General features: G+C 35.0%; 2 protein-coding genes across 8 annotated transcripts in view; one reads left to right on the top strand and one right to left on the bottom strand.

Annotated features, from left to right (window-relative positions):
• LOC136247314 (uncharacterized) overlaps positions 1-20,674 on the top strand; it is a 68,900-nt gene extending 48,226 nt beyond the window's left edge. For both annotated transcript variants that reach the window (XM_066038936.1, XM_066038935.1), the window contains exon 6: positions 9,767-20,674. In XM_066038936.1, the coding sequence (XP_065895008.1) occupies positions 9,767-20,463 (10,697 nt within the window). In that variant the 3' untranslated portion in view covers positions 20,464-20,674. The remainder of the gene's footprint in view (positions 1-9,766) is intronic.
• Positions 20,675-21,549: 875 nt separating this feature from the next.
• LOC136245246 (uncharacterized) lies at positions 21,550-22,885 on the bottom strand. 6 transcript variants are annotated; one of them, XR_010695801.1, is made up of 8 exons: positions 22,677-22,885; positions 22,567-22,627; positions 22,341-22,515; positions 22,150-22,290; positions 22,001-22,099; positions 21,862-21,949; positions 21,739-21,808; positions 21,550-21,687 (listed from the first exon to the last, which is right to left on the bottom strand). XR_010695801.1 is itself a non-coding variant. In XM_066036737.1 (8 exons), the coding sequence occupies exons 1-4, from the start codon at positions 22,779-22,781 to the stop codon at positions 22,229-22,231; spliced, it is 399 nt and encodes a 132-aa protein (XP_065892809.1). In that variant the 5' UTR covers positions 22,782-22,885; the 3' UTR covers positions 21,550-21,687; positions 21,739-21,808; positions 21,862-21,949; positions 22,001-22,099; positions 22,150-22,228. The 6 variants fall into 6 exon arrangements, 4 of the variants coding, with proteins under 4 accessions (XP_065892809.1, XP_065892812.1, XP_065892822.1 ...); XR_010695802.1 differs by having other exon boundaries at positions 22,341-22,449; XM_066036737.1 differs by having other exon boundaries at positions 22,571-22,627.
• Positions 22,886-23,596: the final 711 nt, after the last annotated feature.

Genomic DNA, 23,596 nt, shown 5'->3' with positions numbered 1-23,596 from the left:
CTGTTATTACTGTTGCCACTACTATTGAACTACAACTCTGCCACAAGTATTTCGCTGTTTCATTGCTAGTATTGCTGCCACTGCATGCATGTTCTTCACCATAGGCTTGCGAGTTATCACTGCTTCTGCAGACAGGCATGTCCTAACTGTTGCTTTCATGTAATTCCATGCTTATGTGACTGCCAGTAACCACCTCAGTTTTCTAATCCCACTCTATTCTTACTCGCTCATGCATTATCATTACTGTCACTGACATCATTATACTTCCATGATTGACCTACTACAAATGTGTAACTACTCTCCAATCTCTGCTACACTAACCCCCTCCCCCCACTCCATGCCATTAATTATGTATCTAGTGGGTATTTGTATACATTTCTATGGTCAACAGTGTCTTTCTTTTAGTAATACTATTATCTCCTTAAGCATGGGAGCTCTTAGACATGCTTGAGTTATTCTGTTTCCACCTTTGCGTACGTGAAATTTGCCACCGGTTAGTTACATTGCAGTAACTTTCTGTCATTGAACATGCATATGTGACCGCTGCACTTCAGCTGTGTTACTCTCTGCAGGCTTGCTCCATGCCTGTACATATGCAGGTCCATTGGTCACTACATGCAGTTAGGAGGTGCACATATCTACACCGAGGTTGCACTCCCTTCTCCATGTATATAATAATAAATAATACTTTACTATAGTGTTTCCCTGGTTTAATGGTAGGATAGGTGTCATTGTCTAGGGCCCTTTACAAGCTTTCCATGCCTCTGCAACCTATCTACATCCTTATGCAATTAAATTATTTCATTCTGTTGCTAATGTAACTTGCAGTATCTCCAGTATACACCAACTGTTGCATACCTATATACATAGTTCAATGTCTGTTGCTTCCACAGGCATGCTTCATACTCAGGCATATGTATGTTCATTAGTGGCTGCATGCAGGTAGGAGGCTGGGTGCATATATCCATACCAAGGTTGCATATAATAATACCTTGTTATAGTGTTTCCCTGGTTTAATGGTAGGATAGGTGCCATTGTCTAAGGCTCTTTGTAAGCCTTTCCTTTAAATATTTACCAGCTTGTTTTGGGGGTACATACCTCCAGTCCTCAATTATCAAATGATTTACTGCCAGTGTCAATAGTTTAGTTGTGGCCCTTATTGACACTGATAATCGGTGTCAATAGCCACTGAGTATTTATTTAGCTATGCTTGGACCTGGGCCTTGATTCCCACTACATATCTGTCAGCCTGGTGCCACTATTCAGTCCTTTTGTCAAGTATATAGTCTATCTCAAATGCGAGGTTTTGATGGTATGTTACCAGTATCATACTCTAGTGGCTATTTTAAAAGAAGATCTAGCAGAAGCAAGTGACATTAGTTTATCCTCTGGGGACTTGATTTGTCACCTATCTCCAACTGGTGCATACAAATATCAGAATTCTGGAGGCTGATGATTTTAAACACCAACAAATGAAAGATTTGTTATCTATGGAATACAAGTGTTGGGTGCGAAAGTTATTGTGTACAAGGTTATTCAGTAGAAATTTAATTACTGCAATTAATGTTTTGGCTGTTTCTTTAATGAGATACTCTAGTGGAATTGTCAAATGGTCTCAGGAGGAGTTATTGGATGATAGCACAAGGAAATTAATCACCATGCATGGCAGTTTTTTAGTGAGCAGTGATGTGGATAGACTTTACATTCCAACAAGACATGGTGGTAGAGGACTTATTTCTGTTAGCTTTGCAATAGAGCATGAGTAGGGGAATCTCTCCTTTAATGTGCATCGTATTTCTGATGTGTTGATGTTGGCGCTAAGAATTTTGCTAAATTTCAGGAGGATGGCAAACATTACAGACAAACTGTTATGGCAGAGCACTTGAATTTACTGAGAGACAAGCCACTGCATGGTCAATTTTTACAAGAAATCTCTAACAAGGTTTGGAGCAATTCACAGTGGACTTGGTTACGGAAGAGTAATTTTACTAAGGAATTGGAGGGCCTTGCTTTTGCAGCACAAGAACAGGCTCTATCCTCTAATTCTATCAAGGCTCACATTTACAAGTTACCAAGCTCTTCTATATGCAGACTTTGTGGTATGGTTGATGAAACTGTTGATCATTTAATAAGCAGCTATTCTTATTTTAAAGGAAGGCATGATGCCATTGCTTCCCTAATCCACTGGACGCTATTGAAGCTAGCTGGAGTTCAAGCTCAGACTCCTTTTATTATTATTATTATTATCAAGACACACGGTAGTGTGTCGTGTGGCCCAAGAAGCCGGCGCGCCACACCCGTGAGTATATTGACAGGAAAAACAAAAACGTCATTTTCACACCTTTGTATCTCAGTGATCACTTATCCGATTGGAACCAAATTTGCTACACAGCTGCCCGCCAGCCAGCGGAGTCTACATTCCAAATTTGAAGGAAATCGCTCCAGCCATTTCCAAGATACGAGCTGCCAAAGTTTGGTTTTTTTTCCTCATTTTTTTTCTTCTTTTTTGTCTTTTCGCACACTTGCAAAAATTGCTATAACAAGCAAGCGCGTACTCCGATCGCCATGAAATTTGGCTCACAGAAAGGGAGTCCAACGGCGAATCCTAGCATCAACATTGGTACAAATCCGATGAATGGTTCAGGAGTTATGACCGATTATTCGCGTAAAACAAGATCGATTTGTTGTCACGCCTACAGGGTAAACTGCTTCATTGAATGAGTTGAAAATTGCTATGTAGATGGAGTAACCATCGTAGGAGTGCCTTTTGGTGGTTTTAAAGGAATCGAGATAAAGACCATGGAGATATGACACAAAACCCAACCTGTGTCACAATTACGCGATCGATTTTTATGAAGAAAAAAAGTATTAGTTTTCGCGCCTACAAGGCAAACTGCTTAGAGCAATGAGCTGAAAATCGGTGTATCACTGGAATAATCTTCATAGAAAGTCCTTGCAGTAGTACAGAAGAATCGGATTACAAACCACTGAGTTATGATTCTAAAGCCAACTCCGTGTAGCAAATGCGAGATCGAGATACTCTAATAGAACAGTCACCCTAATAGAGCATTCGGCTAATTTATTTACTCCATTATAGAATTTTATTACATCACAAGTTATTCTGTAGGGAGTTCAGCTACAAACAGTTAATCTTATAGACAGTTCAGCAAGAAGCAAGTCACCATGTGGAGAGTTAAGCAAATATATCACTATAGAGATTCAGAACAATACAAGTCACACTGAAGAAAGTTCAACTATAAACAAGTCATGCACCCTGTAGAGAATTCAGCTACAATTAAGTCACTCTCTAGAGAATTCAGCTACACAGAATTCAGCTACACACAAGTCACTGTGGAGAGAGTTCAGCTACAAACAAATTACCCTGTAGAGAGATCAGCTACAAATAAAACACTTTGCAGAGTGTTCAGCTACAACAAACCAACCATTAGAGCGATCAGCAATGAACAAATCAACACAAATCTACCTGTAGAGAGATACGCTAGAAACAAATCACCCTGTAGAGAGTTCAGCTACAAAAAATCACCCTGTAGAGACATCAACTAGAAACTAGACACAATGTAAGGAGTTCAGCTACAAGCAATCACCCTGTAGAGAGTTCAGCTAAAACAAATCAACCTGCAGAGAGATCAGCTACAAACAAATCACCTTATAGAGAGTTCAGCTACAAACAAATTACCCTGTAGAGAGATCGGCTACAAACAAATCAACCTGCAGAGAGATCAGCTACACACAAATCAACTTGTAGAGAGATCAGCTATAAAAAAATCACCCTGTAGAGACATCAGCTAGAAACTAGACACAATGCAAGGAGTTCAGCTACAAGCAAATCACCCTTTAGTGAGTTCAGCTACAAACAAATCAACCTGCAGTGAGATCACCCACAAAAACGCACCTTGTACAGAGTTCAGTTACAAACAAATTACCCTGTAGAGAGATCAGGTAGAAGAATTCACCTTGTAGAGAGTTCAGCAACAAAGAAACCACCATGTAGAGAATTCAGCTGCAAACAAATCACCTAGTAGAAAGATCAGCTAGAAGAAGTCACCTTGTAAAGAGTTCAGCTACAAAGAAACCATCATGTACAGAGTTCAGCTACAAAGAAACCACCATGTAGAGTGTTTAGCTGCAAAAAATCACCTGTAGAGAGTTCAGCTAGAAACAAATCACCCTGTAGAGAGATCAGCTAGAAGAGGTCACCTTGTAGAGAATTCAGCTACAAAGAAACCACCACATAAAGAGTTCAGCTGCAAACAAATCACTTGTAGAGAGTTCAGCTACAAATAAATCCCCCTGTAGAGGGATCAGCTAGAAGAAGTCACCTTGTAGAGAGTTCAGCTACAAAGAAACCATCATGTAGAGAGTTCAGTTACAAACAAATCACCCTGTAGAGAGATCAGCTAGAAGAAGATACCTTGTAGATAGTTCAGCTACAAACAATTCACCCTGTAGAAAGATCAGCTAGAAGAATTCACCTTGTAGAATGTTCAGTTCCAAGAAACCATCATGTAGAGAGTTCAGCTGCAAACAAACCACCTTGTAGAGAATTCAACTACAACAAATCACCCTGTAGAGTAGAAGTTACCTTGTAGAGAGTTCAGTTACAAAGAAACCATCATGTAGGGAGTTCAGCTACAAAGAAACCACCATGTAGAGAGTTTAGCTGCAAACAAATCACCTGTAGAGAGTTCAGCTAGAAACAAATCACCCCGTAGAGAGATCAGCTGGACGAAGTAACCTTATAGAGAGTTCAGCTACAAAGAAACCACCATGTAGAGAGTTCAGCTGCAAACAAATCACCTAGTAAAAAGATCAGCTAGAAGAAGTCACCTTGTAAAGAGTTCAGCTACAAAGAAACCATCATGTACAGAGTTCAGCTACAAAGAAACCACCATGTAGAGTGTTTAGCTGCAAAAAATCACCTGTAGAGAGTTCAGCTAAAAACAAATCACCCTGTAGAGAGATCAGCTAGAAGAGGTCACCTTGTAGAGAATTCAGCTACAAAGAAACCACCACATAAAGAGTTCAGCTGCAAATAAATCACTTGTAGAGAGTTCAGCTACAAATAAATCCCCCTGTAGAGGGATCAGCTAGAAGAAGTCACCTTGTAGAGAGTTCAGCTACAAAGAAACCATCATGTAGAGAGTTCAGTTACAAACAAATCACCCTGTAGAGAGATCAGCTAGAAGAAATACCTTGTAGATAGTTCAGCTACAAACAATTCACCCTGTAGAAAGATCAGCTAGAAGAAGTCACCTTGTAGAGTGTTCAGTTACAAAGAAACCATCATGTAGAGAGTTCAGCTGCAAACAAACCACCTTGTAGAGAATTCAACTACAACAAATCACCCTGTAGAGTAGAAGTTACCTTGTAGAGAGTTCAGTTACAAAGAAACCATCATGTAGGGAGTTCAGCTACAAAGAAACCACCATGTAGAGAGTTTAGCTGCAAACAAATCACCTGTATAGAGTTCAGCTAGAAACAAATCACCCCGTAGAGAGATCAGCTGGTCGAAGTAACCTTATAGAGAGTTCAGCTACAAAGAAACCATCATGTAGAGAGTTCAGCTGCAAACAAATCACCTTGTAGAGAGTTCAGCTACAAAAAAATCACCCTGTAGAGAGTTCAGCTAGATGAAGTCACCTTATAGAGAGTTCAGCTACAAAGAAACCATCATGTAGAGAGTTCAGCTACCACCATGTAGAGAGTTTAGCTGCAAACAAATCACCCTGTAGAGAGACCAGCTAGAAGAGGTAATCTTGTAGAGAGTTCAGCTACAAAGAAACCATCCTGTATATAGTTCAGCTACATTTCAAGTCACCCAGTAGAGAGATCAGCTGCAAAAAAATATCCTGTGGGGAATAATGGGCATGTAATAAATATATGTATATAATTTGCATAATTACTAATAAAATCAAAAATAATTGAAGTATTACAAATCTTCTTTAAGTTCTTTTCTTCTTCCTGTGGTAAAGAAAAAAACACATGGGTTAAAAAAGCCCCAAAGCCAGCCATAGGCCGTCTTTGCAGTATACAAATACAAAAAGAAGTGATATCTGTTTGTAACTGTGTATTTTGTGTGCAGGATATGCGCTCCAGGCGTCATGCAGTGAACAACCAACTGATGACCAGTTGAGATACCAGCTGATACGTTCATAAACAACCAGCTGGAACAACAAGCTGATGAGTAATGTAATACTTGTACCGGTAATTGTATTATACATCTTCATCCTTCATCTGGCTTGCTAGCGGCTGGAATTATTTTCCACTCGGCTTAATTACACGTACGGTAAAGTCATCAGCAGGAACAGGTGTACTTATTATACGGTTGTGCCTTCATTCACAGGCGAATGTATCCCCGCTTAGTTCATGTCTCTAGGCCTCATAGTTTTCTCAAACATTATTTATTATTTATTTATTATTTATTTCATTCATTATTAATGACGTAATTTTACCGCATTTCGTATTATTCTTAGTACTTGGTTGTATAATTATTAATTGGTAAAAAGAAAGAAAAGCGTCTTATAAAACCAATCTCATAATGCATACTATACGTGATCAAAGTGTCGGTTGAATAAAAATACATCCAATTTAGTTTAAAAATAAATACATTACTGGCAGATACTACATCATGAGGTAAACTGTTCCAATCATTTATGACTCTGTGAAAAACTGAACTTTCTTACATTAATGTTGAATCTATTCTTGTAAAGTTTAAATCCATTCGACCCTGTATAATCTAAATTAACTGTAAAAAAATAATTCATATCCATAGCTACCAATCCATTTAAGATCTTATAAGTCATGATTAGGTCCATTCTGTTCCTACGATACAGTAAGCTTGGCAAAGTGAGTCTCTGAAGTCGTTCAGTGCAAGATAAATCATACAGGGAGGGTATAAGTTTTGAATTATAGCGGCCCATACAGCACTTGTTTAAATTTGTTGACAGTTCAGCAACTAGCTAAGCTACCTGGAGATAATAATAATAATATATTGCATTACAGAATTGTGGTACAGCCACACATACTAGGCTTGTAAGGGACGTACAATTCTGAGGGTCTATTAGATAGATGCTGGAACAATGTCTTCATTGGTGGATTCTGAGGATTGGCCAGCAAATTTAGGAAAGAAATTGTTGACAGCAGTGGTGATTTAATGAATGATGTTCAGGTTGGAAGAAAGTTCAACTCGTTTGAAGAAGTGCAAGAACTACTTAAGAAGTTAAAAGCATATAATCACCCTATGCTCGTGTTTAATTAATAGTCAAAGCATAGACGATTACAACAAAAGACATGTAAAGGCCACGGTGCCTTTAGAACCCATTGACAATAAAATTGAAGGTGTAAGGCCATTGTTATTGATGCCAGTGAACCAAAAAATAAACTTTGACAAAGAGGTACTACAAAACCAAAAAAAGGTGCTGAGCAGATCCCCAACCTGCAACCTTTTCACACTCTTGATTTGGAGCAATGGGCGATCACCGCTGCCAGCTACCACACTCCCTTGTTGTCTACATTTATAAATGCAACAAGTAGTGAACCCTAAAGGGTTGTACTGTATTATTAAAGAAGAAATCAATGCTGAACCCTAGCCTAACCATAATGCTAGACTTCTTTTCGCATTCTCTAAAGTTGAATGCTCGGGGAAACTACTAGATGCTTTCCCCCTACAGTTGAATGCTCGTGGAAACTACTGCATGCGTTCCCTAAAGTTGAATGCTTGGGACAATTAATGCATTCGTCCCCTAAAGTCGAATGCTGGGGGATTACCACGTCAGTGTCAATAGCTGGTCAGTGACTCTTACCGCCACCAGTCGGTCTCAATAGCTGTTAGGTGGCTCTTACTGCCATCCACTCACCTGAGTCAATAAACACTAAATTTGCCTACTATGTAGTTGTGTTTGTCCACTTCGGTAAGCCCAGGAAAAGAAGCAAAGTCATAAGATGCAATCAGCGGCACTTAATTTAATTTTGAATAATGCACAGAAACCTCAATATGAGTATAATGTGCATGTACAAAGTTAGGTTAGTCTACAATAGTTAAGTTCATTACAAAAATTGTTGAAGTCTGGTGCTGTAACTAAGGTTGCAGGTAATGAGTTTCATAATTGAATTGAATGTGGGAGAACGAAACGGTATTACAAATTGATTCTAGCAGGTAGACTGATAAATCTTTTAAGGTAGATCCGAGTAGATGACATAACCAGTCAAATGTGATGGGAGAAGCCAATAGAGATCAAGTTGTTGATTATTTTGTCAAACATGGGGACAATAGCACTAGTTCTTCATTCTTCCAGTGACTGCCAGTTTAACTGGAACAACATGAACGATACACTAGAGTACATTGAAAAATTGTTGTAAACAAAACAAGTGGCTTTATGTTGAACCATTTCTAATCTTTCAATATCTGATTTATCATGCGGGAATCAAACAGTAGAAGCATACTCCACAAATTCTATTTCCTAGTCCTCTGTTTAGTAGGTTTTGAGCTTACCGCTGTGTCATTTGAAATGCGGAATCCATAAATATCAGTAAATTTACCATATTTTCATTATATTCACAATCCCAGTGGCTATTTATGATATGATTGAGAAAAAGTATTTCGTAAAATTATGTTTGCTACAAGAAAAATATGCAAGTTTTTATTGGGCCAGTACTCAAAGAAGGAAGACTCAAATCAATCAAAACTATACAATTGCCTAGTTATAGGGAGTTTAAAAAAAATCTTTGTTTCATTTTTGTAACTCAATGGTTTGCATGTCGTATGTGTTTGTTTACGAAGCGGTAAGCGTGAACAAAATTGTCGCTGTTTCTTCGACAAAACTGCCTTCATACACCTATGCGCAAGTGACTGCTGTGATAAAACTATACCTTGGTTAATCTGCCAATCCATGGTGAACATTTTAAGCTGAATTCCAACTTTTTAAACTAATCCAAACAGACGTTATGGCTGCAAATGCAGGCACCTGTAGTTTATTTTTAGCATAATCACTGTACAAATCGATTTTCATGTTCTTCCTACTTTCTACCACTGTAATTCCAAAACTACTCACCATAGTAGGCTTAAATTTTGTTGAACCACTCCTTGGACAGTGCAGATAATGCTGAGAAGCTTATAATGTTTTTTAATTGTGCGAACTAGACATATTTTCGCTAAGATAGTCACAATTCTTCTACATAGATTCAGGTATGCTCAGTCACGAATCTTCTCAAAATGTGGCTTTGACTTTGAAACCAATGTGGTGTAATGGATGTTCAAAATCTGAAGATGTGTGACTAGATATGTTGAAACAGACCCAAGACAAGCGCTTAATCACAAGCAGTATAAATAACTTTAGTTTGCACATTCCACATTCTTTGTATCTCTATCTTCAAGTCTATGTATCTTTCACATTTTCATTAATTTTCTGAGTGAGTCTGCTATCACCTGGTATAGCAATGTCAATTATAAAGACTGTCCTTTGGTGATGGTTGATACATACAATATCTGGCCTGTTATGTGGTATTGGCAGAAATTCTTACTGGTGTACTTATAGTTTATACAGTAATAAGGCTCCTTGCTCTGTGTTTATCAAAGTACCAGTCCTTAAACTATAAGTCAAATTGTCCAACCGCTTAATTCAATCTTAAATAATTGCATTGCCTATTTCAGTTTGTTAATATCCCAAATTATGATTATTATGTTATTCTTGTTGTTATGCTGCCACTATTCACTCTTGTATGTATATTGTTATTTTAAATTCTTTAGATGATGTGATAAGACCCATTAGAGATCATTGTAAAAAACTTTACAGTACAGAAAACAGGCATGTAACGCAATTCACATTTTCTGAGAAATTAAATTTTGTAAATCCACTCTTTGCTGTACATAAGAAACCAAAAACTAAAACAAAAAAAGAATTAAATTCCAAAGTGGAGGCAATGAGAGGAGGAAATATTGAAGATGCAAAGTATTTTGCACATTTTACAACTACAGATGATTTATCTGAAATTTTGAAATTTGTTGATGAAGAAAAATTAAACGTAACAATACTGGAGGGTGGCCCAGGGATGGGAAAATCTATGGTAGCAACAGAAATTGCCCATCAATGGGCCATTGGTAATTTATTACAGAACATCCAACTGCTACTGGTTGTACACTTCAGAGATCCTAAAGTACATACTATTGAAGAATTTAAACATCTGATACACCATTGTTACAAAGATGACAATTCAGTGGAAAAGGATTATGTTCACTATTTTGAAAAAATTACACATGGTAAAAATTTAATGATGATTTTTGACGGTTATGATGAGCTACCTAAACAAGCTAAAATAAATACATTTTTTGAAGATTTGTTAGGAGGAAAGATTTTGCCACAATGCAAAGTGTTTTTTACTTCTCGACCTTATGTTACATCACACCTACTCAGATACTGTAATAGTAGAGTAGAAATAATGGGTTTTACTAAAAAGGTTCGATATGCATTTTTACAAAATAAACTCTCTAATGAAAATTTTCAAAAAATTAAAGAAAAATTCGAACAGAATACTGTTATTGACAGTCTCTGTTACATCCCACTAAATATGGCTGTATTAATTGATACTTTGGAACACAATGAATCCATTCCTGAGACTCAAACAAAGTTTACAGATCATTGTATTCGCTTAACTATCACACATGATATAGAAAAGAAATCAGGTTTTGCAAAGATATCAGAGATTAGATTACAAGATGAAAATGTTAAGCCTGTGATATCACCTTTAGCTAAATTAGCATATAACATGATTGATAAGGGTCAACTTGTTTTCTCTGAAGATGAAGTTAAAAAGGCTAAGCTTGATTTAAATGAATATCCAAACGCATATGGGCTTTTGCGACTTGAGGTGTTCATGGAAAATGGTAAGCAGAAGAAATCTTATAGCTTTAGCCATTATTCTATCCAAGAATACCTTGCAGCCTACTATTTGTCACAGTTGAGCTCCATAAAGCAAATTTCAGTACTTCATCATATGTTCTGGAAAGGAGAGTACCTTGGCGTTTGGAGAATGTATACAGGGATTACCAAAGATGATCAGTTTGCATTGCAAATCTTTTTATCAAACAAATCAACCATATGTACTATATTTAACAAGTATTTAGGTTATGGTGTACCTGGAATATCTCATAAAATAACAAATGATAAAGTCAAGTATCTTCAGTTATATCATTTTATGTTAGAAGCCCCACATAGTGAGATAAGTGAATCACTAACTGCAGAGTTTGATTGTAATCACATTGATTTAAGTGGAATAAATTTATATCTGAAAGATATTGAAGTAGTATCCTACTATATTGCAAGGTCATATGTTACTTTAGAATGGACCACAATCAATTTATCCAACTGTGGTATTAATGATCATGCAATAGAATTGTTCTGCAATCCCCTTAGCTTAAACGATGGACGTAAAAAGCCGACTATATTATTCTTTAACATATCTGGTAATAACATTCGCAAGTTAAAAACTCTAGTTATGTTAATACAAACTGTTAATATTTCGAAGCTTGGAGCAAGCAATACACTGCGTGATATGGAGCACGAACAATTGCAAAATTTGAGTGATAATGAGAATCTATTTGAAGATGATCCTTTAGAATTATTAGACCTCTCTTCCAATGCTTTGATATCTGATGACATTATCTACATTTGCAAAATTTTGAGCCGACATCGTAAACTAAAAGACTTACATTTACAAGATAATGACATCGATGATACTGCTATTACAACATTAATGACAGCGATTATTCAGTGGGAAAACTTTGAGACAATTGAATGTATGGGAAATAAGTTCCATGATTGTAATGATACCTCCAATTTATTAAAATTTGCCATTCAGTTAAAGAAGTCAATTACTGGCAATTCTGTCTATTATAATCATGATTTGATCTCAATCAAACATTTCTTTTGTGTTTTAGAAGCTGCAAATACACTATCAACAAAAAGTTGTACGTTTGCATTAAATGTTTCCAAATTGCGAACTGTATTGTTAGATTGTAGCAAAAGTTTTAACAGTCATGAAACATTGGCATTGACAAACAGAGCTGCAGAAGCACTTACAATATGTCATATTCTTACAGAATTAAATCTTAGTGGAATATCTATTAATAAAGGTGCAGCTGTTGGACTCTGTACTGTGTTTGATAATAGTAAAGTAACCCTACACACTATAATATTGAATCGATGCAAATTAAACTCAGAAGCAGGTATTGAAATTTTCAAAGGACTATATAAGGTTAAAAAGTTAAGAAACCTTGAACTGTGTGATAATTTAATTGATGATGAAGCAACAAATGAGTTATCCATTGCAATAGTCAAATGGAATTCATTGCAGTCATTGAAAATAGACAACAATAAGCTAAGTGAAAACAGTGTAAATTTATTGTGTTTAATTATCGGAGAAAACTCTAAATCACCACCTAATACACTGGACTTTTACAATGATTCTCATAATATAAAATCTCTTCTTTCCATTTTAGGTGTGTCTTATGAAAATAATAAGTTTGCTAATAACTTTATCTCAATGGTTTCAAACATAAAAGAATTGTCATTAGAGGTTGCACCTAAACATAATTTGAAATGTAATGAAGTTGATGCAACAAATATTTGCCACAGATTTAACAATTTATGTTTGTTAAATATTAGTGGAATTCAAACCAGTGAAGAAGCTGTTGAAGCACTTCTTAAATCATGTACTAATAGTTTGCAACATTTGATTATGAATCATTGTGGCATAACCACTTCAATGGCCATCAGATTTGCTAAAGGAATACAGAAGTTTAAATGTATCAAGGAATTACAATTGTGTCACAACAGCATAGGTGATGAGGCTATAGAACATTTAACAGTAGCTATATTGCAGTGTAGTTCACTTGAAATCCTGAAATTAGAGAGAAACAAGCTTAGTGAAAGCAGTCAATTGCTTTGTAAGTTGTTAATTGAGAACATGCAAGAAGACATAATTATTAATTTCAATTGTGATTTCAGAAGTGTCAAATCTTTCCTCATTGTCTTAGATTATATGAACAAAAGTGGTCACAAGACATCTAGAACTTTTTTCTTAAATATTTTGAGTGCAATATCATTGTCAATGAATATTGCTAGTAACCATAAAATAGAACTAAATGCCAATGCATCAAGTTTGCTGCAACACTTTAAGAAATTATCATCCTTAAACCTAAGTGGAATAAGCATAAGTGAGGAAATAAGTGAAAACCTTCTAAGGCTATTTGCCAACAATGCTAAATTTTTCCAATGCTTGATTTTAAATAAGTGTTGCATCACCTCTTCTACTGCTATAAACTTTGCTAATCAACTAAAATACAGTAAAAGTATAAAAGAGATTCAATTATGTGACAACCTAATTGATAATGAAGCTAAAAAGCCATTAGCAGTAGCTCTCCTCCACTGGAATTCACTTAATGATGGTGGATTTAAGATAAATAATAACAATATAGATGTGATGTTATTTCAGTTCATAATGAGTCAACTAAAATGTTTAGATTCATCATTAAATTTTGATGTTCTGGATGATATTAAATGTTTCATTAAGTTGTTAGAATATATGAATGATGTACAGTCTGATAAATCATGTTTTGTAAAATATATTTCCAATAATACTTCTAGTTTATCAATAAACAAGCCACTTTATTGTTCTAAACTATACTTAACAATTGAAGCATCTTGCTTTTTTCAACGATTTGGTACCTTAACATTCTTGATTATAAGTGGAATAATAATCACTGAACAGGCAGCTGATAAACTTACAAAGGCTTTTGCTACTAATCTTTCATCTCTTAAGCACTTAATTTTGAATGACTGTTCCATTACCACAGCTGTAACTATAAGATGGTTGAATGAGCTTCAGAAGATCCGAAGATTTGAAAAGCTGCAACTATGTAGCAATCAAGTAAATGATGAAGCCACAGAACCACTTGCAAAAGCAGTCCTTGGTTGGAATTGCTTAAAAGAGTTAAAATTGACTGACAACAGATTAACTAGCAAATGTCAAGACTTATTGAACTTGCTAACAAATGATCAACCTACCAAAGACATTGAACTTAGTAAAAACCTCAATGCAGTCAAGACTTTTATAAGTGTGATCCAATATATAAACTGTCACACTGGTGGCAGGCATTCAAATGTATTTTTATCAAATATTGCACACCTTAAACATTTATCATTGGAGATTACACAATGCGCAATATCTGAAGTACATCGATACTTGGAACTACCAATAAAAGCACTGGAGTTTCTTCAGAGACTTAATAACTTGTCTTTATTAAATCTTAGTGGAATAATCATTCGTGAAAAAGCAGGTGATACACTTGCTAACATGTTAGAGGGCAATTTGAAGTATTTACAACGATTGATTATGAATGGTTGTCAGATTAGCTCTTTGGTGGCCACTAAAATTGCAAAAGTGCTACAAAAATCTAATATTATTGAAGAAATTCAGTTATCTAATAATCACATTGATGACAATGCATTAAAAGATTTCACCTTAGTAATTATTTCTTGTAATTTGCTGAAAATTTTGAAACTGAATAACAATAAATTTAGTGAAAAGAGCCAACAATTTTTTGACTTATTTACCACAGATCAATTAAACCTTTCGTCAGTAAATTTTAAAAACTGTTATCATGTTATTGCCTCTTTCATTGCCGTGATTGAAAATATAAACTGTAATGGTACCAAGACTTTTGCCTCAAATGTTCCAAATATAAAGTTTTTTTTGTTGGAGAATGTGCCATCTAAAGTGTCGGAGAAAGTGTTGGAACTAACAGCAAATGCATCGCAATTCTTCCTGAGTTTTTCCAGCTTATCATATTTCAATATTAGTGGGATCAATATTGGTAAAGAAGTAGATAATATGCTTGTTAGAGCATTTGAGAATAATTTACACTGTTTGCAATATATAATGATGAATAGTTGCCAAATAACTACTTTAATGACAATTAAATTTGCTAAAATGCTTCAAGGTGCTAAAGGGATTAAAGAGCTTCAATTATGCAACAATTCTATTGGTGATGAAGCCACAAGTGAACTGGCTTTAGCAATGCTTCATTGGACATCATTAGAAAGACTAAAATTAAGCGGCAATAAATTTTCTGGCAAATGTGAATCAGTACTTGACATGTTAACCATCAAGAAACTTGTCACAAAACTTGACTTAAGTCTTGATGTTAATGCTATTAAATCTTTTATTGCTGTGATAGAATACATAAGCTCTGGCACTACTAGTAAATCATCAACTCTATTCTTGTCAAATGTTCTGAACACTAATTTTTTATCATTAGAGATGTCAAAATATTTAGTATTCACAGACAGCATTCATCATGTGGATTTACCACTAACAGTCCAGTCCTCTCATTTTTTTAAAGAACTCAATCATTTAACATATTTAAATTTCAGTGGGATAGCAATCGGTGAAGAAGTAGCTGTAGTCCTTAATAGATCTTTTGGTGACAATTTAAAATCTCTGACACATTTGATAGTGAAAAAGTGTAATATTACTTCACACATAATAATGAGGTGGTCACAGAATCTTCAAACAATTAAAGAGTTCAAAGAACTTCAGCTAAATTATAACCTTATTAATGACGAAGCTACAGAAGCACTGTGTTTTGCAATTCTCAATTGGAATTCACTTCAAACACTAAACTTGGGTAATAATGAATTTTCTGAAGAAAGCCAACTGCTATTTAATCTGTTGACAAAGGAACAATTCAAAACATCATCAATAAGGTTCAGTACTTTTCACTGTATCAAATCCTTTGTTACAGTACTACGTGATGCACACTTAATTGATGGCAAGGCATCAGGTTTGTTCATTTCAAATGTTTCAAGTATAACGGCTTTGTCACTACACTATAATTACCGTGAAACTACTTATCAAACATTGACTCTAAGCCAAAGTGCCTCACAAATCTTCTCTCTATTTCATCAACTATTCACGTTGAAAATTGATGGGGTATGCATTGACGAAAACGCTTGTGACATTATTATAAAAGCATTTGATGGTAAATTAAAACATATAAAATGTTTGGTTTTGAATGGATGCTGTCTAAATTCCAAGATGCTGATTAAGCTTCTTTTCAAACTGAAGTATGTCAATTGCATAGAAGAATTCCAGGTTTGTGACAACCTCATAGATGATGAAGCTACGGAAACATTAGCTATTGCCATTCTTTATTGGAGGTCACTTAAAACACTAGCAATTACCAACAATAAATTTACTTCGGAAAGTAAAACATTGCTTAATTTGTTAACAAAAAAGAGAGCTGAAACATCATCTGTTGATATGGGAAATAATGTCAATAGTGTTCAAGCATTTATAACTACACTAAACTATGTTAGCAGTACTAATGAAGGTATGTCAACTGAAACATTCATTTCCAACATTTTGGATATAAAATGTTTGTCATTGAACGTTCAAGCAGTTGGTAGGCAACTAGTAATGCATTACAATGCCTCAATGTTTTTCAAAAGGTTTAACAATTTATTATTTCTAAACTTAAGTGGAATAGTTCTCAGTAATGAAGCAGTTGATATGTTCATTGCGGCATTTAAAGGTAATCTGAAATCTTTACAACATTTAATTATGAACAATTGCTGTATTGAATCTTTCACAGTTATCAAATGGGCAGAACCATTGCAACATATTAAAAAAATCAAAGACTTTCAGTTGTGTAACAATCTCATAGGTGATGAAGCTACAGAAGCACTGGCTATAGCAATCCTACATTGGAATGATCTCGACACAATTAAAGTTGAGCAGAATAAGTTCAGTGAGACTGCTATATTATTGTTTAACATGATTTCTGGACATTTACAAATTGACAACCTTTGCTTTATGTGCACAGGATTTAATGACAGCAAATCCTTTGCTGCAGTATTGGATTATGTACAGGAACATAATACTAAAGGTTGTTCACATTTCAAAGCTAATATGTCGAAAGTAACTGAGTTGTGTTTAACTGGAGGATCTTTGCCTGCTGTAGCAAATAAAAAGTTTCTTACTGGTAATGCTTCGAAACTCTTTCAGAGATTCACCAGCTTGGTTAAAATGCAGATTCTTTCTGTGAACTTAGGAGAGCAGGTAGGTGGCTGTTTGCTAAAAGCTTTGGCTGGATTAAAATGTTTGCTACAGATTGTTTTGAGCAACTGTTACCTGAGCAGCAGTTTTGCGAAAAGGTTTGGGGAAGAAATGCAAAAATGTAAACAAATCAGGATGGTTGATTTGAGCAACAATCAGATAGGAGATGAAGCTACAGAATCTCTTTCTGCAGCACTTCTCCAATGGAATTCACTTGAATCAATAAAACTGTGTAATAATAATTTCAGTGAAAATAGTCTATTGATTTTTAACTTACTTACTAAACGTGAGTTCAAAGTACAATATGTTGATTTCAGAAATGATGTATACAATACCAAATCCTTTTACACTATTGTACATTATATAAATGCTAGCACTAATAAATCTTCCAAAATTTTTGTCTCAAATATTTCTGAAATAGTTCACTTATCTACGGTATTACAAAAAGAACACTTACATAAACTTAAGATAGATTCATCAACTTTCCTTAGGAGCAGTGCCATGTCTAAATTAGTGACATTAAACCTTAGTGGAATATTTATTGGTGAAGAAAGTCCTGATTATTCTGTTAACTGCAATTTACTGTCATTACAATATTTGAAGATGAATAACTGTTGTATAAAATCATCTGTAATGATCAAAATTTTGCGAGGATTGCACAATGCTGTCAATATTAAAGAGCTACATGTATCTTACAATCAAATCGATGATGAAGCCACAGAGGCCGTAGCTGTTGCAGTTTTACATTGGCCATTATTTGAACTTCTTCATGTGAAGGATAATAAATTTAGTGAAGCAAGCAAATTTATAATAGACTTACTAGCCACTGAAATAGATCCTGAAACATCAATAGATTTCATTAATGACTCAAAGCATGTTGAAGTTTTTACATCAATATTACATTACATCAATGAGTTAGTCAGAAATAACAGTGCTAATTCTAAGCTATGTTCACAGTTTTTGAGAAATATTACCAAAGTATCGACATTATACCTCACTTGCCCTGAAGGTTACAATTTGGAACTGACTTCAAGTGCATCAATGATACTTAGTCGATTTAGAAATCTCAAAAAATTAGTTATTTCAGGAATAACCATAAATGATAATGTGTCACTCTTTTCTGGAGAAATTCACCAACCAGTAGACACAACATCCACAAACTATATTAATCTCATGGATCTTGCAATCAGGAATTGCCAAATGAAATCTGTAAAAGTGATTGGACAAACTCAACTATTACAAAACTTGGGAAGTTTTGACATAAGCAATAATTCAATCACAGATGAGGCTGTCCATCAGCTAGTAACATCACTGATAGAAATGCCTAGACTGGAGAAATTAAACACCAGTGGAAATTGCTTTAACAGTCATAACATGGATACGATTTTTTCATTAATCACTGCGTTTAGATCTTCAACCTCTAGTATTCATTACAGAGATCATTGTGATGATGCAGATGATAATGTTGGTTCTTTCCTCACAATACTAGCATGTATGTACACTGTCATTTCATCAGGAAGGATGAATCAACTGATTCAGAATGTGATGAGAATCAGCGAGTTGAGCTTACATTGTTTACCTTATAGGACATTAAATGAAAGTACTTCTTCATTCTTTCAACACTTTACAAATTTAGTAGTATTGGACATAATTGGAATTGCTATTAAATCAAAAGATGTTGAAAATATTGCAATTTCCTTTTCTAGTTCATTGGAACAATTAAAATTAAACGATTGTCAGATTGATGATAGTTTTGCTGAGGTCATATTGTCTCACAAGAAAGGAAATGTGCATTCAACATTTAAATTCCTCAGACAACTTGATATAACTTCAAATCACCTTTCTAACAAAGGCATAGAGAAACTAGTTGAACTTCTTCTCCAAATGCGTAAACTGAAGTCCCTAAAAATATGTGATGGCAACCAATTTAGCAGTGCACATTGCAAAGTATTTGATTTTATAAATGACGTTACCACAACAACAACTAAACAACCTTTAGTGGTTGATTTTAGCAGTACAGATGATGCAGAAGATTATGTAAATGCATTTATAATTCTACTAGCTGGCATGATAAATGTGTCTAGAGCAGACTCACGTCAAGTTCAGCATATCTTAAACATTAAAGAAATTAACTTCAACTGCTTGCATTTCAAGACAGCCCCAGTTCTTACTAAAAAAGCATGTATCATTTTAAAACAGTTTGCCATGTTACAAAAGTTTAATTTATTTGGTTTTATTATTGATTATGAAAGTGCAGAAATGATTGGTGAAGCACTGGATGAACTTAGTTCATTAAAGGAATTAGTGTTGTGTGATTGTCAGCTAGACTCTGAATCAGTTGTAACAATTTTAACACCTAACAAAGAAGCGGTTCCTTCTGCTTACAAAGTTTTAGTAGTAATTGATGTCAGTAACAATCACATAGGTGATGAAGCTAAAAGTGCATTGGTTGCATCACTTCTTCAGATGCCTAACATTGTGAGGGTGAACATTGCTGGAAACAGTTTAAGCACAGAACTGTTTAATGAAACCTTTAATCTGATCGTGAATTGTAAACAACTTTTAGTAAAAATTGGATCTTATAATGCATCCCAATTTTCAAGTGATATTGTATACCAAAGATATATAAGACTTAAGGATTTAAACACAGTTAGCTGTTTTCTTGAATTGTTGGGTAGTGCTAAAGGTATTTCTTTGAAAAATTCTTGTCAGCTTCAAAGCATTTCAAATATCTATTCATTGCAAATAATATTATGCAATAATGAAAAAGGTGTAAATTTAACATGTGATTCAGCTCTATTTTTCAAAAGATTCTCATCTCTTTTAGAGTTAAACATCAGCGGAGTTCAAATTGAATCAAAGGCTGTCGATATTATTTCTGAAGTGCTGCAAAAAATGAGCTGTACAATAGAAATGATTACACTGTCGAATTGCCAGGTAAATTCTGATGGCATTAACCAAATCATTTCATCTCTGAATAAAGATAAGATAAAACAATTATGTTTATCTAGCAATGAAATCCATCATGAAGCAGCAGATTCCATTAAGAGCTTCACACACAACAATAGTGTGTTGCAATGGATTGACTTGTCTGGTAACGAATTAAACGGTGAAGTATTTAATACAGTTGCTACAGGAATAATAACATGTACAAATCTACATTCACTAATTCTTACTTATAATGGAATTACAGATGATGACAGTAAGGTATTAAGTCATATGAAGTCTACTCTACAACTGTTGGAAATTGAGGAGGGTAATTTTATCAGCAAAAAAGTTCATGACGAATTTCAGCATGCTATTGTCAATAATCAGTGTGTGATCTCATAAGATTTTATAGCTATTAGTTATTGTAGGTTTTGTGCACAAATAATATGTACTACACACCCTTTATATGCACTTTTTGTAGTATTACAGCACATGCGAGCACATTTTGCATTTTATTAACTACTTGTAAGCTTACACCTAACTTTGTATTACCTACAGTGTATGCAGTCATTTACAGCACGTTCTCTTTTGAAAATAGTAACTACGTAATAAGCATTGTTCTTTTGTGGCAGATACTTGGGTAAACGAGCTGAGAAATCTGTGGCACGGCTATTATAAGTCCTTCCCAGACTCTTGCCATTCTAGGCCACTGATGGTGTTGAGCTATACACAACATGAACCTATTCAGCTGTCATCCTACAGAGACCTTGTACTATCACATTCCCTCTTTCAGGAATGGAGCTGCGCTTGAAGCTATAACTCTGCTGGTAGCACCCCTCTGTGGAAATGTAGTGATATACACATTTTTAAAAGCATATTTAATGCTTGTCACAGCAAGAACAGTGGCAGTTTCCAAAAGGTTGTAACTTTGTACACTTCATCTGTACAAATGCAGTGTACAAAGATTGAGGAACCCCGAGTGTTATAAGTTACAAATCCTGTGTACACAACCACAAATAACATTAAAGCTCACCAACTCATGTATTAGCAGTTTCCAAATGTGGAAACTCTGAGCAGTTAGCATGCTTCATACCACAAACAATTTCCAAATGTGGAAACTCAGTCAGCTAACTTTTCAACCACAAAACCATGCAAATCCTTATGAATACATAGTATGATGTAATCTTTAAGATTACTAATTTTGTATACATCAGGTCACACTGTGAAAAAAGCTCAGAATAATAAGGTCTATAACAGTTTTATTATGTTAGTATTGGAATGAAATAGTACAGCATATACTATTAGATTAGGACTTTACTATAATAAGCTTATTGAATACATTTAAGACAGTCATATATTAGAGATTAAATCACTAGTATAGTGCAGTGTATTATCAGACTATACTAAGCCTATTTCAACCATATATTGGCTACTACACTACTGTACTTTTTTACTTTCTTATAATCTGTGGCTACCTTAATTAAATAATTTCTATAATTATATTTGTAATGAATTAAATTCTGTAAATATATTAAAACCACAATAGGTACAGCTAGTAAATCAATGTCTCCTTGGCCGGCCATGACAGTATCAAATCAATTTCGTCATTTATCAGTCTTTATCCAACTGCAGCAGGTACGACAGTAAATACAATTCACAAGTTCCATTACAAATTACCTGTATTATCATCACTATGTAGAACTCTGTGACAATCTGTTAGTTGGCTTGGTAGAACTGTCCCACAGCTCTAATACAAAGATGGTAAATATAATGTGTATTCTGGACAATCGTTGGACTTACAGTTTGTAACTATAAGAATCTCATAAAACCGAGACCTTGTCTGGAAACCTAGTATTACCATGTAGAATGGTGGCTAGGTCCCACAACTCTATTAATGATGGTAAATATAATGCGTATACTGAACAATCATTGTACTTACGTATACAGTTTGTAACAATCTTTTAAAACTGAGGCCGAGTCTGGGACCGACAATCCATGTACAACTAAGACAAGCCTGATAAGACCAGGTCTCACAACCCTAAATGGAGGCAAACATAATTCATATTCTGGATTATTTGGTGTACTTACAGTTGTTATCAGTGAGTCTAACCAGACATAAAATAGCCACTTAGTATGTGACTTTGTTGGGCTAACGTGTTATGTAAGCTCACAAGAAGCATCTAATACACTGATAACCAAGTCCAAGAATCTTGTAATCACTAAGTACAACTGAAACAAGACTAAATATAATATAATTTGCATACTCTCAGTGAACTTACTTTTGTTAGCAATACGAGCATGGTCAGTGAAATAAGGACAAACAAGATGGAACAGGTTCTTGAAAGCACTCAACTCATTTACAGTGCCAGACGAGGTAGCAGCCATCAGCTGTTGATAAAAGGTATGAAGAAATGAGACCGGTTCCCAGAAGAAATGAGACCAGTTTCCACAAACCTAAACAAAGGTAAATATAAATTGTATACTGGACACTCTCAGTATACTTACTTACAGATGTTAGCAATAAGAAGAATTTCCTAGAACTGAGACCAAGTCTGTAATTCCTACCCTATTAAAAAGAAAATGAATAAAAACACAATCAGGCTTAATGCACTTACAGCTGTAAGTATAATTAGAAGATGACGTTGAACAACTCCGTGAAAAAAGAACAAAACTGTCCACATGTGGTCGCTACCAGATTCTTTAAAGGAAGCAGCTGCCATTGAAGGAAACTAACACTGCAGATGTTGTACACTGACAGCCTGTAGAACTAAGAGGTTCGACAAGAAACTGTACCACTGAAGAGATAATATACAAAATCATAAGAGCAGACCATGCAACTTCTGATTGCAGAATAAACAGCCAAATAATTGGCCTCAACTAATAGATCTAATTATAGATCTAGATGAACAGAAATTTGGCTTCATTAAAGCAGATAACATTGCAGATTGATGAGTATTTTCAAGATAAGTTTGTTATTTTGAACGGGTGTTGTTACACAGAGCAGTCCAATGTATATGGACCTGTGACAAGCAGAAATCAATACAACAGGTTAAATGTATTCTTTGGACAATAAAGTACACTAACGTGTTCAAGGAAGCATTCAACCATGCACATCTCCTTACATTTAACTAACAAGTGCTTGCAATTGAATGCAAAAAATCCACTTTAATTAGCTCATACATACACAGATTCCATCTGGATGCATGCCCCAGGGCTCTGAGACAGTACTTTGGGTGGCCATTTTCACTTTAAAAATTAAGCAGCTACTAACAGTTCTGATTAATCTTTTGCTACAAGAATTGACCACCAAAACTGGGGGACCATGGCCTTGTGGTTCCCTACCCTATTTTCACTACCTGTGCAAAACATGATAAAAGGACACTGTAAAAACATGTGTAATCTATTGGTCTACTACACCTATAAAGTAATAGACTATACTCACATTGACAAATAAAACTGTGAAGCTCTGCTTTACCTCTATCTCAGTCATGAATCAATAATTTCACAAACTCATAGGCCATATACACAGCAGCAT

This window comes from Dysidea avara, chromosome 2 (assembly GCF_963678975.1).
Source record: "Dysidea avara chromosome 2, odDysAvar1.4, whole genome shotgun sequence".
Classification (NCBI taxonomy): Eukaryota; Metazoa; Porifera; class Demospongiae; order Dictyoceratida; family Dysideidae; genus Dysidea; species Dysidea avara.
This window is presented reverse-complemented; position numbering and strand designations above follow the sequence as displayed.

Coding starts and splice junctions, on each gene's coding strand:
- LOC136245246 (XM_066036737.1), bottom strand. CDS start 22,781: ATGGCAGCTGCTTCCTTTAAAGAATCTGGTAGCGACCACATGTGGACA. Junction 22,628..22,676: donor TTCTAATTATACTTACAGCT/GTAAGTGCATTA, acceptor TCTTTTTAATAG/GGTAGGAATTACAGACTTGG. Junction 22,516..22,570: donor TCTTCTTATTGCTAACATCT/GTAAGTAAGTAT, acceptor ACCTTTGTTTAG/GTTTGTGGAAACTGGTCTCA.